The 18492-nt window shown below is 41.5% G+C and overlaps 1 protein-coding gene across 1 annotated transcript in view; it reads left to right on the top strand.

Annotated features, from left to right (window-relative positions):
• The window catches only part of LOC123502151 (DISP complex protein LRCH3-like), an 82001-nt gene that overhangs the window by 39190 nt on the left and 24319 nt on the right, over positions 1–18492 (top strand). The window contains exons 4-8 of the mRNA XM_045251374.1: positions 4062–4190; positions 4909–5071; positions 11132–11240; positions 15424–15678; positions 16133–16206. Of these exons, the coding sequence (XP_045107309.1) occupies positions 4062–4190; positions 4909–5071; positions 11132–11240; positions 15424–15678; positions 16133–16206 (730 nt within the window). The remainder of the gene's footprint in view (positions 1–4061; positions 4191–4908; positions 5072–11131; positions 11241–15423; positions 15679–16132; positions 16207–18492) is intronic.

Genomic DNA, 18492 nt, shown 5'->3' with positions numbered 1-18492 from the left:
CATTTGTGTAAAGGTCAAATGAGAGAACTGGAAAAACACACAATGAGTAACACTGATGATGGTTCAGATAAGGACTTATTAGGTGAACTAATAGCTCGACTAGCCACATGTTACCTGAAGTGCATCAAGTAAAGGTGAGAGCATTAGTAATTAGATGAATACTGTGTGATGGTTGAATATACTGATGGATCATAGATAGACAAGTAAAGGAAAATTGATGAATGCAGAGATTTTAGATAGACAAAAAAGTTAGGATTATGAATAAGCAAAATAAGCTAACAAATAAATACAGAAAACCCTGAGAAATAAGGGAAAAATTCATGAACACCAACATTTTAAATACACAAATAATAAGAAAAAAAAATGTAACTAGATAGACCAAAAAATTATACATAGATTATAGAAAGACAAATAGATAAAACTTAAGGAATACATGAAGGAAGGAAATAAGACACACAGACAGACGGAGAATAAAGTATGTCAAGGGAATAGAATGTGAGAGAGAGAGAGAGAGAGAGAGAGAGAGAGAGAGAGAGAGAGAGAGAGAGAGAGAGAGAGAGAGAGAGAGAGAGTAAGGAATGAGGGGAATGCAAAGGGCAAGAAGTTAGTCTGTTGGAAAGGTCACAAACAGACAGACAAACAAACACACAAAGGACATAATTCAATGCCCTGCCTATTCCTATTCACCTCCTCCCCTTTAGAAGTTAAGACAGGGAGGGAAGAGGGAAAGGAAGAGAATGAATGAAGGAAGAGATGAGAAAGGCAAGGAGAGAAGAGAAGAGTAGGAAAGAATAAGATGTGCTTTGAGAAGGAAGGAAGAGGAGAGAGACAAGGAGGAAGAAAAGAGAAGAGGAGGAAAGAATAAAAGAATGTGTACAGAAGAAAAGCAGAAAGGAAAAGAGACAAGGAGAAGAAAAAAGGGAAGATAAGGGAAGAATAAGAAGATATGCTTTGAGAAGGATGGAAGAGGAGAGAGACAAGGAGGGAGAAAAGAGAAGAGAAGAGGAGGAGAGAGAATAAAAGAATGTGTACAGAAGAAAGGAAGAAAGGAAAAGAGACAAAGAGAGGAGAGAAGATGAGGAAAGAATAAGATATGTTTATAGAAGGAAAAAAGAGATGAGAGAGAGGAAGAGGAAGAGAAGAGAAGAGAATGACTGGAAAGAAGAAGTAAATATGTATGGGGAAGGAAAGAAGGTATGAGAAAGGAAAGAAAAAGAAAGAATAAAGAGAAGAGAGAAAGGAAAGGAGGAAAGAAAGAGAATTAATATAGAAAGTTAGCAAGATAGGAAGGAATGGAGGAAAATCAAGTTAAGTAAGGAGAGAGAGAGAGAGAGAGAGAGAGAGAGAGAGAGAGAGAGAGAGAGAGAGAGAGAGAGGTTGCAAAATAAGGGAAATAGACAGAAAGGAGTGTGGGAGAGAGGGAGAAAGAAAGGAGAGGGTAAAGGAAGGAAGGAAAAGAGAGAATGAGTTAATTTAATTTTCTTTTATATCACTCATGCCTCCCATTTTCTTTCTTCCTTTACGGTTTTATTTACTTATTTATTAATTTATACTTTTTATTCTGCATAAGTCTTGTTTTTCTGTTTTTAATATTGCAAGAAGTAACCCCTCTCTCTCTCTCTCTCTCTCTCTCTCTCTCTCTCTCTCTCTCTCTCTCTCTCTCCAAAACTCATTAAAACCACATCTCTCGCCTTTGCAACCTTCACAAACCAATTACTTTTTATTTATTTATTTGTTTATTCTATTTTCTCCTAATGTCGAATGTGGGTCATCTCTCTCTCTCTCCTCTCGCCTCATAACTACATCTCTTTAGCAGTGCCGCATATTAAGTGACGCGCGCTCTTACTGTCATCGCGGGAACTTCAGAGCCGAGCCGTACTTGTTTGTTTGTGGGTGCCGAGATGCGTAGTGCGTAGTGGTGGTGGTGCCGAGTTGGTCTTTTCTTTTTTCCTTTTTAACGGGATCACTATTATGTTTCAGTCGCGTAAACCTTATTTTGTTTTATTTTATTTTTTTTTTTTCTTGTGTTCTTATTTTATTGAAAGTTGCTCGATTTGTTTGCTTAACTATAAAACGTCTTATTTTTTTTTTCGTTTTGTTTATTTACGTATTTCTTTTCTTCCTTGCTTATTTTTCTTTCTTTCTTTATTTACTTATTTGTTTACTTGATGATTTGTTTGTTTGTTTTATTTATGCGATGTAGTTTATTTTATTTACAAATTTTCTACCATCACAAAATTCAAAATATAAATCATCTTAGATTCCAAATTACCTACTATATTTAAAGACCCAAATTTTGACTCCTCTGCATCACCTTAATTGAACAAACTTAATTAAATTTTGGGAAGGAATTATAAAAGTTACATCCATCTTCCTTTGACTATATTCCGCGAGTGTTTGATCACCACACTCATATTATTAACCTTGCAACACTTCATTTTCTCTATATATAATCCCGAGTGTTTGGTCATCTCACTCTCATATTAACCTCACAACACTATTTTCTTGACTCTTTATATCCTGAGTGTTTGGTCATCTCACTCATATTATTAACCCCTTCAGTACCATAACACATTTCCATATTCATTCTGGTGACTATTTGGTGACTTTATACAGCTTCAGAAACTCATATAGGGGATTAGAATAGTGAGGACTGTGGCCATTAATCTTCTTGACCTCCATAAACCCTTCCTAATGTTAATAAAATGGTTTAATTGTACACAGATCTCAATGTGTCCTGGCACTGAAGGGGGTATACCTCATAACATTTTATTTTCTCTCTGCCCAGAATTATTGCCTTGTTTCCCACATTTTTTTTTTATCTAATTTTCTAGTTTGTGTCCTTAATTTTATTTTTATCTTAGTTTTCTTATTGTATTTTCTTTATTTTCTTTTTTTCCTTGGTTTTCACTATTTTTTCTGTATTTTTCCTATTTTATGGTCTGATTTTTCTTGTTTTCTTCCTAGTTTTCTCATTTTCTTTATCATTCATGTATGTATTTATATTTTCTTTATTATTTATTATTCATTTACTTATCCTGTTAGTCAGTCAGTCAGTCAGTCAGTCAGTCACTCACTCACTCACTCACTCAAACAATATTCACTAACCAGCCAGCTAGTTTATCCATTCAGTCAGGCAGTCAATCAGTCAATAGTCATGCTCCTACCCAACCATTCAGTCAGCCCACCAGTCAGTCAGCAAGGTTAGCCAGTCAGTGAGTCGGTCAGTATGCCAGCCATGTATCCAATCACTTATTCAGTTGTGAGTCATTGGTCACATTAATAATTCAGTCAGTGAGTCAGGGAGGGAGAGAGAGAGAGAGAGAGAGAGAGAGAGAGAGATTAGATATAGGTGGTTTGTTTCCTATTCATTCTTTCCTCATCCTATTTTGTATGAAGTTATATTTTTCTCCTATCTTTCTTTTTCTATCACTCTTCCGTCCTGTGTTCTTTTGTTATCCTTTCTTTCCTTCTTTCTTGTTTTATCTTCTTTCATTTCTATCTTTCCTTCTTTCCTTTTTCATCATTGCTTTCTGTTTATCCACGTCTTTTATCAGTGTTATTTAAATCTTTTTCCTTTTTCATTTTTTTTCATTCTCCTCCTCCTCCTCCTCCTCCTCCTCCTCCTCCTCTGTTTGTACCTGTTCCATAAATATTTGAAGAAGAAAAGGTGCCATTCTGTGTGTGTGTGTGTGTGTGTGTGTGTGTGTGTGTGTGTGTGTTTGACCTGACATGACCTCACACACACACACACACACACACACACACACACACACACACACACACACACACACACACTAAAGAACAAGATAAAGTGTTTAAGTGCACACATGTATGCAATATAAACGCAGTACTTACATATACATTACATACTCGTAAAAGTTATAGCACTCCTACACACACACACACACACACACACACACACACACACACACACACACACACACACACACACACACACACACAGCTATCATTCAATTCGTTTATCTGTATATCTTCATCCACCTTTCTATCCACCTCTCATCCACTCCACTGAGCCCTCCACTCCTCTTGTGTTGCAGAGCCGTGTTTCCTGCGGCTAGTGTTCCTGGACCTCAGCGGGAACAGAATATCAACGCTGCCCACCGAATTGAGGTTCATGAGCACTCTTGTCACTCTGGCCCTGGACAACAACCCCCTACAGAACCCCCAGCTAGTGTGAGTAACTTAAAGCTAACCTAATCTAACCTCACCTCACCTCACCTCACCTCACCTTACCTTACCTTACCTTACCATATCTCACCTCACCTCACCTCACTTCACTTCACTTAATCTCACCACACCCCACTCAACCTAACTTACCTCACCTCACCATTTCACTTCATCTCATCTCATCTCACCTAACCTAACCTGTGTGTCTGTATGTCTGTATATCTGTCTGTGTCGCATGAAAGTGGTGAACTATTAATCTTCTGGTAAAAAGAAATAATAAAAAAAATGAATAAATAAGAAAACTAATATTCTGTACCACCACTTTTTTTCATCCTATCAAAATAGTTCACCAGTTTTCATCAATCAGACCTGTATTAGCTCATAGTTCCAATACCGTGCTAAAAGTGTTTTATTTGTATTTTTTCACCCTTTTTCCTTTTTTATCAGAATCAACACTTTTTGATCCTAAATAGTTCATCAGTATTCATCACTCAGACTTGTACCAATTACCAGCTCACAGTTCCAATACCAGTACATTCTTGCCAGAAGTGTTTTATTTTTACCAGAGAATCAACACACTTTCATCTTAAATAATTCACCAGTGTTCATCAATGAGACCTGTACCAATTACCAGCTCATAGATCGAATACCAGTACCTGCCACTCAGCCATACCATTCTCCACCCCTGTATCCACCACTCAGCCATGCCATTCTCCACCCTTCAGCTGTGCACAAGGGGCCGAGTGCACATCTTCAAGTGGCTGGAGATGGTAGCGGCCAAGGAGGACAAGAAGCGAGGCATTCTTTCCACTGAGTCAGAGTTCAGGAAAACACAGGCACAACTTCGCAAGGTTTCCTCCACCTCCTGTACTGATTTCAGGTGCGTTTGTGTGTATGTGTGTGTGTGTGTGTGTGTGTGTGTGTGTAAGTGTGATTGTGTTGTGTTGGTGTGTGGTGGTGTCTTATAGTGCTGTGTATGTGCTGTGTTTTGAGAGAGAGAAAGAGAGAGAGAGAGAGAGAGAGGTGGTATTGTGTTGGGATGTGGCAGTGGTGTCTTATATTGCTGAGTGTGTGTGTGTGATGGTGTTGTGTTAGGGTGTGGCAGTGTGATGGTGTCTTTTAGTGCTGAGTATGTGTTTATGTGTGTGAGATGGTATTGTGTTGGGGTGTAGCAGCATGTGATGGTGTCTTGTAGTACCTGAGGGTGTAGAAATGTGATGTTTAGTGTAATTTCAAGTGTGTTAGTGTGTTAGAATGTACTAAAAATATGTGTGGTGGTGATGTGTTCTCTGTTACACATTCACAGCAAACTCTAACTCATATCACCTTTACTAGTGTGTCAAGGTGTACTGTGAGGGTGAGTGAGTGTGTAGTGTTACCTGCCTCACTCTTACAGGGCACACATGAATATACACTTTTCCGAGGAACACAATCTAAAGGTACGCTTCATCTGTGCCAGTGTGCCAGGATGTGGTGTGTAGTGAGGTGTGGACCGATCAATATGCAACATTTTTCAAGCAACGACATTCATAATTTGTTACTCGTCATTTACCTGGACTAATGTGTCAGGGTGTGCATTGAGGGTGTGTGTGGTGTATTTTGCCACACACACACACACACACACACACACACACACACACACACACACACACACACACACACACACACACACACACACACACACACACACACACACACACACACACACACACACACACACACACACACACACACACACACACACACACACACACACACACCCAAGGAAAGGTTCACTCCCAGTACTCAATCGTTGGCCTCACAACTTCAGCACACACACACACACACACACACACACACACACACACACACACACACACACACACACACACACACACACACACACACACACACACGGTAGCTCAGTGGTTAGAGTGCTGGCTTCACAAGTTAGAGGACCAGGGTTCGATTCCCCGGCCGGGTGGAGATATTTGGGTGTGTCTCCTTTCACGTGTAGCCCCTGTTCACTGTTCACCTAGCAGTGAGTAGGTACGGGATGTAAATCGAGGAGTTGTGACCTTGTTGTCCCGGTGTGTGGTGTGTGCCTGGTCTCAGGCCTATCCCAAGATCGGAAATAATGAGCTCTGAGCTCGTTCCGTAGGGTAACGTCTGGCTGTCTCGTCAGAGACTGCAGCAGATCAAACAGTGAAACACACACACACACACACACACACACACACACACACACACACACACACACACACACACACACACACACACACACACACACACTTCTCATCACCAAGGCTGTTTTCCTTTGGTCATGTTGATCCCCAGGCCAGCACAAGGTGGGTCTGTCTTTCCTCTTCTGTAAATATCCTCCAGTCTCTCGTCTTTCAAAATATTCTTTTCTTGTGTGAATATTTTCCCGAGCTTTTATTGCATAACATTTTTTCTGTAAGTATTTTCTATTGTGTTGTAAGTATTTTCTAGGCGTCTTCCTGTAAATTTTCCCTAATGTCTTGCAGCAAATATTTTCAGTAAATTGCTGGTTCCTCCTCCATCATGACATGAACAAAAATCTCAACACTTTAAAAGTGTTATCAAAAAGAAACAACACCAAAACTTTGAAACCATCATTGTTTATTCTTTCTACCTTCAAACTTTTCCTAGTCTGTCATGTCTTACAACATGCAAGGAGAGAAAAATCCTCAGAATATTCTTGCCTTTCCTTCCTGTAGATGTTTCCCAATGTTTCATCTTTCAAAGAAAGTGGAAAAACTCAACAAATTAAAATTAAATAAAAAAGAAATCCAAAAATAGGCAAAGTTATTCCCTCAAACAAAATGAACTCTAGAACCAAAGTTTGAAGACAAATATCTCAATTTTGGCATTCTTTAGGGACTGGCAGCTCAGTGGGACCTTTCTTTCCTTTCCTTCTTCTTCTTGTCCTAGACCAGTGACTCATGCACATAAAAAAAAGATAAAAATAAATAGATGAGTAAAAATAAGATAACTATCAACCTATCTATTTATCCATCCACGTATCCATCTACCTATCTGTGTACGTGCTGTGTTAGCATTCTGAGGCATAGATAGCAGTAAGCCAGCCCACTTACCCACCAGTTCCTCCCAGTGCTATCCTTTCACCTTAGCACTGAAACTGGTAATATCCTGCATTCATTAGTGTATTTAGAACATATGTAACTTCAGGTAGAGCATGTAGCGGAGTTGGTGCATTATGGCAGGGTTTCTGAATGTAACTACTGTCTCTCACAGCACTGAAACTGGTACCATCTCTACAATTGCTGGTACATTTAAAACCCTCTGTAACTTTAACTTAACTAAATTCTAGATTAAGTAATGGAGTTAGGTGCAATATGGCAGTGTTTCAGAATATAGCTACTGTCTCTCACAGCACTGACACTGGTACCATCTCTACAATCGCTGGTATATTTAAAACCCTCTGTAACTTCAAATAAACTAAATTCAACTAGAGCAAGTAGCGGAGTTAGATGCGATGTGGAGGTGTTTCAGAATGTAGCTACTGTCTCTCTCACAGCACTGACACTGGTACCATCTTTACAATCGCTGGTACATTTAAAACTCTGTAACTTCAATTAAACTGTGTGTAAATTCAACTAGAACAAGTAGCGAAGTTAGGTGCGATGTGGAGGTGTTTCAGAATATGGCCCTATGTGTGTCCTTAATTTCTAGGGAGGTGGAGAGCCAGACATCCGGGGAGGGAGGCCTGGGTGTGGTGGGTCCCTCAGGCAGTGACACAGAGGAGTGGGCGGTGTGGAGTACTAGTGCGGTCATCCTTGTAGTTGTAGTGGTCTTGGTTGCTCATGTAAGTGGGCGTAGTGTGTGTGTGTGTGTGTGTGTGTGTGTGTGTGTGTGTGTGTGTGTGTGTGTGTGTGTGTGTGTGTGTGTGTGTGTGTGTGCTTTGTGGTGCTGTGGGCATTTGTTTTGTTGTTGCTGATGTGTAAAGCTTGTTTGAGTGTTGTGTGTGTGTGTGTGTGTGTGTTTGTTTTTTCAGGGTTGTATGTGGATGTTGGCTGTTTCTTGCTCTATTTTGCTCTTTTCTCTTCTGGTGTATGTTTGTATGTCGATTGCTGGAGCTAAGGAACTAAACTAAGTCACCCTGAATTTGTCACTCTCACTCACTCCCTGTCACTCTTATCTTTATTAGCCATAAATCTCCATTAAAATGAAATTATAAGTGGTAGTCAACTCTCTCTCTCTCTCTCTCTCTGTAAACCTTGAAATAAAACCTAAATAAATTTTCTATATATGAACTTTCCTCATTTTATCTCATTCTTATTTCTTCTTATCCTCCTTCCCCCCCTGTCTCTCCCTCTCTCCCACCCATAAACCTCACTAAACCACTCAAATAAACCCATAAATCATTGCAAACCTAACACCACCACCACCACCACTAGACTAAAAAGCAAGATCAACTTTTGTCCGAGGGAAGATGTTAGAGCAAGATTCAGGGTCACGTTTCAATATCCAGGTGGCCGCCAGGTAGTGTCTTAGTCAGTGTAGTAGGGAAGACCTTACGTAGGAATGATGTACTATGTCAGAAATTTAGGGTAATGTTTTGATGTACCATAGAGATAGGTTTGGTTAGGTTAGGTTAGGTTGTGTTTATTTAGGTTAGGTTTGGTTGGGTTGGTTTTGGTTTGATTTATTTAATTTAGATTTTGTTTTAGCTAGAATTGGTGTGGTTTAATCTTTTATCTTTTATTTATTTACTTTTTATTTATTTTATTTTATTCTTTCTTTATTATTATTTATTTATTTATTTATTTATTTATTTATTTTTTTTTTTTGAGGAGGGTCAGAGTTGGTTGGATTTGGGTTGGGTTGGTTGTAGTACTGGTTACCTTATTGTGGGCTGATTAGGGGGTGTGTCATTTCCTGAGGTAGTGTGTGCTGGATTGTGTCTCTTTATCTCGGTGCTTCTTAAGACAATTATGGCTGTGAAGCGATCATATGGAAGCCAGACCAGAGTGTATGTAAGTGTTAAGTGAGGTAAATCTTTACAATGGTATTCTTGTTCCTCCCTTTATTTTCAGTATGGAGTGATTTAGTATGGTTAAATTTTTATATTCTCTTGTTCTTACTTTCTGTATCATTGAGCAGGAGTGATTTGGCAGGCTTGTGTTTTTATGAGGATTTGTCCCTTCATTTGTGTTCAGTGGATGATGGGTCAAGTTTTTGCCTTTCCTTGTCCTTGGTCACATGTCAACATGTAAAGGAAGGTGGCTTAAGTTTTTAAAATGAGACACTTGTTCCTTACCTCACCCACCATCAGTAGGCAGGCTGTGAATTGGCTTGGGTATTGTGTGTTTTGTCCTTGGTCTCTTGGCCTACATGTGAAGAGAGTTCTGTGAGGCACAAGAATGGTGAGCTGTGTGGGTCAACTACAAGGTCCTGGTTTTCCTCTACCAAGCAGTGAGGAATTGGTGAGGCTGCGTGGCGGCCTGCGGGACACTCTCAGCCAGTCAACGCCTGTCTTGTACCCAAGCGACGCCACTGCCCAGCAAGTGTGTATTGTGCTTCAGTGTGCCCTGTGCCTCTGTGCAGCAGCAGCAACAGCACAGCAGTTTTACGCACTCTTGGTGCTGCTCTGCCTCGACCCTCATGTGCTCTTTGCTATGCTGTTGTTCTGCTCTTGTTGACATCCTGTGTGGGCTGTGTCTCGCCGGGGTGTGAGAGGTGTGTGGCTGTGGAGGGCCGAATTGAGTGTATGCAAACAAGGGGAGGCAGAAGGAAAACCATGCAGTTAATCCTATTTATTTGTGTTAGGAACTTGAATAACCTTCTTTACAAGCAACAGAAAGCATTATAATGAAAGACAGTTATTGGTTAGTTATCACTGGCACTGTTATGTGAAACCAAAACAGTTATTCACTCAAAACTTATGACACTGTTGTTGAGTGGTGCCATCTGATCCAAACACTGGTTAAAACCACATACATATTTCATGCTGAAGTCTGTGTGTTTCCCTTTAAAAGAAAGGTGCTTGTATCCTAACATTGTAACAGAACAGACCCTGAACAAAGCAAGCCTCAGACAAGCTCTGACATAACTTTCCCAACACCTGGAGACACACTCACACCTGCCTGTGGTGTGTTTGTCCTGGCCTTTCAATCACCCGTGCATCACACTGACAGGATTTGAGTTAACACACTGCAGGTAGAAGCTTTGCTGTTTTATCGGAATTATTCTTTGTGATGTTAGATGTAGGACATAGGAGGGACAGGAAGCACTGCATAGCAACTCGTCCAGTCATCGGCCAACATGATCATCCTTCCTGAAGCAACACACACCATTGCAATGCCTCCCCATGCCTGGTGCTGCCTTGCCTCACCCACTGCTTGCAGGACCCTGCACTGCCACACACTGTGCTCATCCTGGCTGTGGCTGCTCTGTGCTGCTGTGGAGGATGCTGATAAGGCTGATTGATGTCTTGCTAAAGAGTTGTCTTATTTTGTCTCTGCCTCAGAATGTCATACTTTGTTGATGTTTCTCTGAGAACAGGGAAAAGCTTTCTGTTACATCACACTGACCACTTAACTGACTTCACATCACCACAGTGTAGATAGATTTCTTATCCACATTCCTTTGATAAGAACAAGTTGCTTCATTCACCTTGAACATCTGTAGACCAGTGAAACATTTCTGTCCACAGCTGACTAAGGAAGTGGACATCCACGACTGGCATTGTATTGCCATGAAGCTTGGCTGTGAGGGAACACAACATCAAACAAAAGCACCTTATATTTTTCACACATTTCAACTGCCACATCTTTTAGAGAGAGAGAATGAGGGTCCATATCATCTTGTTACCAAACCTCCTGCCTCTCTCTCTCTCTCTCTCTCTCTCTCTCTCTCTCTCACACAGCAGCAGCAGCAGTAGTACACAAAGATAAATGTCTCCCTTCCATTCCAGATTGGTAAATGGTTTCTTTGAGCCTCGGCACAGCAAACGCAGCACGGTGGACAGCGGGTACAGCACGTGTGACAGTGTGGATCAGCGGTGGTCACAGGAGAGCCATGAGGTGAGTCACAGGCTGAGGGAATGTATGGTGTGTAATTCACCTCGGTCGCCTGCTGGTTACCCAGCCAGTCTTCCCCATTACAGAGCGAGCTCAGAGCTCATAGACCGATCTTCGGGTAGGACTGAGACCACAACACACTCCACACACTGGGAAAGCAAGGCCACAACCCCTCGAGTTACATCCCCTACCTATTTACTGCTAGGTGAACAGGGGCCACACATTAAGAGGCTTGCCCATTTGCCTCGCCGCTTACCGGCGTGAGTGTCTGGTGGTGTGGGTGAAGGCAGCTGGTACAGGAAAATGAGATGAGGATGTTTCTATGAATGCCTAGTAAAAGAGAAATAGTACTAGAAAGAGTGGAAATAATAATAAAAAAAAGTGAGGATGAAGCAAGACATGTAAAAAGTGGTATTGGAATAAGTATCACTTCACAAGGCAAAACACCCCCACTACATCTCACCTTCCACTCACCATTTCACAAAGCAAACACCCCCACAACACCTCGCCTGCCAGTCACCATCACACAAGACAAAACACCCCCACAACACCTCACCACAACCACACAGCCTCACCAGTGCCAGATCCAGGGGGGTTGAGGAGGCTGAAGCCCACAAATTTTTGTTTATTATTATGAGTGGTGGTGTCTTTATATGGTGCAAGGTAACATATGTACAGAACATTAATGTAACAAGGCTTTCTGAAAATGCTAAATCAGATTCTGTGACTTAATGTGAGTAGGAGTTCAATAAAATGACGTCTTTTCAAATACCATAGGGAGGTAAGAGGCTGTAACTTTGTCCTTGGCACCTGTCAATAATAAATTAGTTACTATTAATGAATTATTACCTCTTATTCAATAATATTACCTTTGCATATAGCTTAAAAATGTCTTCAAGATTGCCAAGTTTTAAAAATATATATTGGGAAGGGGCTTATAGCCGCTCCCCTAACCCCCCACGGCTGATAAGGCTTCCTTTGCTCGGAGCGGCTTGTCACCAAACTCAGAGGTTACAGGAATTCAGGCTAGTCCCCTAATCTGTGATCATGGATTCACCACAGAGAGAGAGAGAGAGAGAGAGAGAGAGAGAGAGAGAGGAGGGAGGGAGTGGGTGGGGGTGTAGGGAAGGGAAAACCCAAGTACGAGAATTTTAATAGAGAAATGGTAGTTTATAATGCATTGCTTTAGAATTTGCATGAGCTTTGTCTTTTTATTTTCAATCTTTGATGGCGTAATTAATATTAAACTTTGTAAATGAAATTATAATGATTGAGTGAATATAAATAGTATAAAGGATGTGGATCCTTTGTTTTGGTAACACTGCTGTTTTGACTCCTCGGTGTCAGTGGAGTGTAGATTGGGCAGTCCCAGTCACCCAGTGTTCCGTGTGCCGCAGTGTTGGTTTGGTGTAAGGGAGCACCTGGATTATTGAAGTATTTCCTTCGTGTCGAGGTGGCAATGCCTTGATAGTGTGTAACATTTAACAATTTATTCTACATTCTCTGTTATGAAGAAAAGGATAAGTTATGTGCAAGTATCAGTGGGAATGGCCAGAAAACGCAGCCAAGATAAAAGAAAATGGTTTATTGAGAACATTTAGCACAGTGAAGACGAAAACTATTTATAGTAGTGTGTGGCTTATCGGTAAATTAAGTTTCACTCTTGTACGTGGCTGAAGATGCAAGGCAGGTGTGGGAGTGAGGGACGGGGTGTGTTGGTGGCCGTGGGACCGTGGGCTGGCTTCACTAGCGAACATAAGGATCACAGGCATATAACTCAACATTTCACGGTCAGGGGTCGTCATTATGAAGTGTAGCCACCCCTCCCTAACCTCCAGGACAGTACATCAGTGAATCAACCCCAGCGGAAAATGAAAAACCTGGATGTAAACAAACGGTTACCTCAGGCCGCTCCTATTTATCGGCCATTATTTGCTTACCTTTCATTTATCACAAGCCAAACATGTCATAAGATGGAGCTACCAGCCCGTGCTTTCATGTCATCCCGTCAAATATATCCGCTATGGCCTGGTGTCCGTGTGGTGAAGGTTTTAAAGTGAGCATAGCGGCATCTGGCCGTAGCTGGTGCCGCTGCCATCTTGGATTGGATCCGCCTGAGGGCAGGTCGGTTCCACTACTTTTCCCGTATTTCTTTCACCATGTATTTTAGGGGGTTTAGGTGGGTGTTATGGTTTTTAAATGATAGTTAGTAACATTTTTAGTGATTTCAATATTTGTGTTGCGTGGATCAAGTTGGCTTTGTGGCTGTTTTCACGTAGATAAGTGTCTGGTTTCCGGTGCTATTTTTTCATCCTAGTGATTAGGGATTTTTTATTAGAGTTTCTAGGTAAGATATTATTGCTTCAGAAAATCGTTTATGACTTTTTAACAGTTTTACTTCCTGTTTGAATAAAATATGTAGACTTTAAAGGGATCTCTAGTACCGTTGAAAGTATAAATGTTGACGCTTTCGGCTCCGTGTTTTTATTATTATTTCGGCTTCTAACTAAACCTGAAGTATTTGTGAAAGTAGTTCATATCTTTTGAAGTGTTTGAATTCCTACAAAATCAAACTTTGTTGGCTAAAAGAATACATTTTGTAATATCAGTGTTGTAAAACTTTTTCGAATTAACTTTTATTTTTCGTTTTATTACTACTCAAGCTTGAAGTGTTTTGTTAATATTGATAATAGTTAAAAGATATGAGGAATCTAAATATATAAAGGAATCCAGTCTACGTGCAACATTTAAAGATTCGATTTTCAAAATGAATTAGGTACGTATTTTACGAGGCCTGTGACGTCACGAGCTACTGGCCTGGGAAGCCGTGCGCGTGGACCCCGTAGCCCGTGACGTCATCAGGCCTAGCAGTGCACTTCCCGCCCAGCCAGGCTCTCTTCGCCATGTTTAGCGTTATATACAAGCTTTTCAAGATGTCTGAGAGTATGTCTAGACGCAGGTGTGTACTAGTAGTGGTAGCAGGAGTGTGAGGAGGAGGAAGGAAATAGAAATGGAGGAAGAGGAGGAGGAGAAAGGGGGAAATGAAGGAAGAAGAGGAGAAGGAGGTAAGCCACTGCTGGGCTCTCTTCCTTATATTTAGTGTAATATACAAGATTTTCAAGGTGTATGCGAGTTTCTAGGTGCAGGGGTGTACTAATAGTGGTAGCAAGAGTGGGAGGAGGAGGAAGGAAGGTGAAATGGAGGAATAAAGGTGGTGCTGGGTTCTCTTTATTATATTTAATGTAATGTACAAGGCTCTCAAGGTATCTGCGAATGCTTTTAGGTGCAGGTGTGAACTTATAGTGGTAGCAAGAAAGAAATAGAGAAAGAGGAAGGTGAAAGCTGGTGCCAGGCTTTCTTCATCATATTTAGCATAATGTACAAGGTTCTCAAGGTGTCTGTGAGTGTTTCTAAGCACAAGTATGTATTCTACTAGTGGGAGGAGGAGGAAGATAGGGGAGAAATAAAGGATGGGGATGAAAGCCGGTGCTGGGCCCTCTTCATCACATTTAGCGTAATGTACGAGGTTCTCAATGTGTCTGGGAGTGTTGCTGAAGCTCTCCCAGGTTAGCCCTATCAAATTTTTTATCCCAGATTTGCCACTGAGTCCCACAGTACCCCCACCACCTCCCCAGTCACCACTACACAAGACAGCCATGCAGCACCTTACCATCCCATCACCACAGCCCCACAACACCTCATCACAACCACACACCCCACAATACCTCACCACCTCAGTCACCACTACACACCTCACTACACCACATCACCATCCAAGTCACTACCCGTCCCCCACATAGCCCCCAACACATCACACCAGTCACCACCACATCTCCCTACTTGCTACAGCACCTCATCACATCATACAGCACCACAACACATCACCACTGCCACAACACCTCACTACTCACCACAGCACATCACTACACAATCCAGTACATCACCACCATCCCAGTTACCAGCACAACACCTCACCACATCACACAGCCCCATAACACATCACCAACATCCCAGTCACTACCACAACACCTCACTACTCACCACATCACACAGCCCCACAGCACATCACACCAGTCTCCACCACATATCACCACTCACCACAGCACCTCACTATATCACACAGCCCCACAACACATCACCACCTCCCCATTCACCACCGCAACACCTCACCACTGTTTCCCTGCAGAGTGCGGAGTATGATGAGTCTCGGAAGCTTGCGATGAGGGCAGCGGCATGTACCAAGGAGCAGAGGCAGGAACGGGGACGAGGGGGGGCTGGGGGCAGTGTGCGACCCCTCAATGGCCTCCCTAACGGTGATGTAGGGGGCATCAATGGGGGTGACCACACGACTGTCACCACCACCACCACCCCCAGCGCCCTGTCCACCCCCAGCACACTCAGCCCTGGCGATGGTTTCAATCTCGAGGATGAGTTTAATAAGGTGATGCTTCGATGTACTCTTTGTTTTTGTTCTCAAATTGTAAGTTTTTATTGTTGTTTTGTTTTAACCCCATCAGTACCAGGACACGTTTCCATATTCGTTGTGGTCACTATTTGATTTTATACAGTTTCGGAAACTCATGTGGGGGATTAAAATAGTGAAGACTGTGGCCATTAATCTTCTGACTTTCATAGACCCTTCCTAATGTCAATAAAACCATCTAATTGTACACAAAACTCATGGTAAAAATGTGTCCTGGTACTGAATGGGTTAAGATATGGTACAAAATGTTATTTTTTTTCTAGAGAATTAATACTTTAACACTTTTCACACCACAGACACAGAAGCTTGTGTTTTATGATATAGTACAGAATATGTGTTAGTGTTTTTTTTTTTTTTTTTTTTTTTTTTTTTTTTTTTACTAGAGAATTAACATTTTTTTTTCAAACCACAGGCACTGAAGCTAAGGCAAGACTATGAGAATATCTTCCCAGGTGACCACTCCTCATCAGGCAAGGACAGCCAGGGGTATGTGCTGTGTGTCTCTGTATGCCCACACACACACACACACACACACACACACACACACACACACACACACACACACACACACACGAACCCCCACAGTGGCAGGGATGCGCTGAGGATGAAGGTAGTGATGGTGGTGGCTCGGCTTTCTCTCCTTAACCTGCCGTCTGTTTGCTGGCTTGCTTGCTCCTCCCAGCACTGAAGGGGGAACTCAACTAACACACTTAACCTGGAATGTGTATGTATGTTTGTATTTGTGAGAGAGAGTGTGTGTGTGTGTGTGTGTGTGTGTGTGTGTGTGTGTGTGTGTGATTAGAAAGGCTGGTATCATGAAGTGTCTTTCCAGTGTCAGATCAAAGGAAGTGTGAAGTGTCTGGGTGTCTGAACTGTAGGTCATGTCAGAGGGTCACAGTGGCCTCTATGTGACCCGTGTGTTTGTGTGTGTGTGTGTGTGTGTGTTTGAGAGAGTGTGAGTGTGAGTGAGTTGATGAGTTTTGCACGTGCTTGTCTTGTGATGAAATGTTAATGTCTCTCTCTCTCTCTCTCTCTCTCTCTCTCTCTCTCTCTCTCTCTCTCTCTCTCTCTCTCCTGTTTATTTTCTTCTGATGTAATTTTTTTTTCTTATTTTTTTTACTGTTCATTAATTATCTTTCCTTATGTGATGTGATTTTTTTATTTCCTTTTGTTTTACTTTCTCTTCCTATACTACTACTACTACTACTACTACTACTACTACTACTACTACTACTACTACTACTACTACAAAAAAAAAAAACTACTACTACTACTGTCTTCCTTTTATTTTCTATCTTGCATGACTTAATTGTCTTGTGTTATGTCTCAGTGCTGAAGGTCAATGTTGGAAGGAAAGGACCAAATATAGACACTAATTATTACCACACACACACACACACACACACACACACACACACACACACACACACACACACACACACACACACACACACACACACACACACAGATATTTGGGTGTGTCTCCTCACGTAGCCCCTGTTCACCTAGCAGTGAGTTTGTAAATCGGCCTTGTTGTCCCGGTGTGTGGTGTGTGCCTGGTCTCAGGCCTATCCCAAATCGGAAGAGAGGATGTTTGAACAAGTGAACACACACACACACACACAAAGAGTTTAGGCAGAAAAAAAGGAGGATGTTTTCATGAGTTGTATTTTTCTTTCATTCTCTATCAGCTAACCAGTTTTCCACAAAGCCAAGCAAGATAGCAACTCACACAGGGACAAATGTCGATGAGAGAGAGAGAGAGAGAGAGAGAGAGAGAGAGAGAGAGAGAGAGAGAGAGAGAGAGAGAGAGATTAGTACATATTTACCCTTACTCTGACAAAATACATTCACACAAGATAGAACAATTTATAGAACAAGGAAGAGAGAGAGAGAGACTGGTCCATTTAATTTCAGAAGCTAGAACAGAGAGATTTAGAGAACAAGGAAAAAGAGAAAAAGAAATAGAGACTAGTACACTTCATTTCACAAGCTACAAGACAGATTTAAAGAACAAAAACAAGAAGAGAGAAAGAGAGATAGAGATGAACATTAAAGGCATGGGCACCTACTGACTTGCATGCTAGGCCAACACTACCCCTCCTTGCTAGACACAGGCCTTGAGCAGTGTTGGCAGCATGAGTGAAGGCCATGGAAGGACAGGATACAGGCAGGAACCAAGTGTGTGTATCCTTGCTGTGGGGAAAAGTGCATGGATGGTAGAGATGGTGAGGGATTGAAAGACTGAAGGATGGGGAAAGAGGATAGAGTGAGGAGTGAGAGATTATTTTTTACTTGGTGTAAGAAGAAAATCAAGGTTGTGTGTGTATTTGTGTGTTTCATTAGAATTGTGTTGGGCATGGAGTGATGGATGGGGAAATAGAAATGTAAGGATGTGTGACTGAGTGGACTGAGGAATAGAGAGGAGTAAGTTTTGTTTGAGTGCTGTGCGAAGGAAAGGAAAGAAGTACTAGAAGGAAAAGAGAATAGTTTTGAGGGAAGGGGAAAAAAGTGAGAAAGATACTGAGAATAACAAGATTTGGGAACATTGAGATTAGCAAGACACAGGAACATTATCACATTGTACTGTTTTGATGAAGTTAACGCTATCATAAGGTGTTTGCACAAGTGTATGTATGTATGTTTGTGTGTTTGAGGCAGTGGTACATTCCTATACATACAAGCAAGATGTGTGTATGTGGGGATTTATTTTATTGTAATGAATTGGAAATGTGTGTGTGTGTATAGAACTGTTTGGTGTGAGGCATGTCA

This window comes from Portunus trituberculatus, chromosome 10 (genome assembly GCF_017591435.1).
Source record: "Portunus trituberculatus isolate SZX2019 chromosome 10, ASM1759143v1, whole genome shotgun sequence".
Classification (NCBI taxonomy): domain Eukaryota; kingdom Metazoa; phylum Arthropoda; class Malacostraca; order Decapoda; family Portunidae; genus Portunus; species Portunus trituberculatus.
The sequence above is the reverse complement of the archived record's forward strand: the minus strand, read 5'-3'. Positions and strand labels throughout refer to the sequence as shown.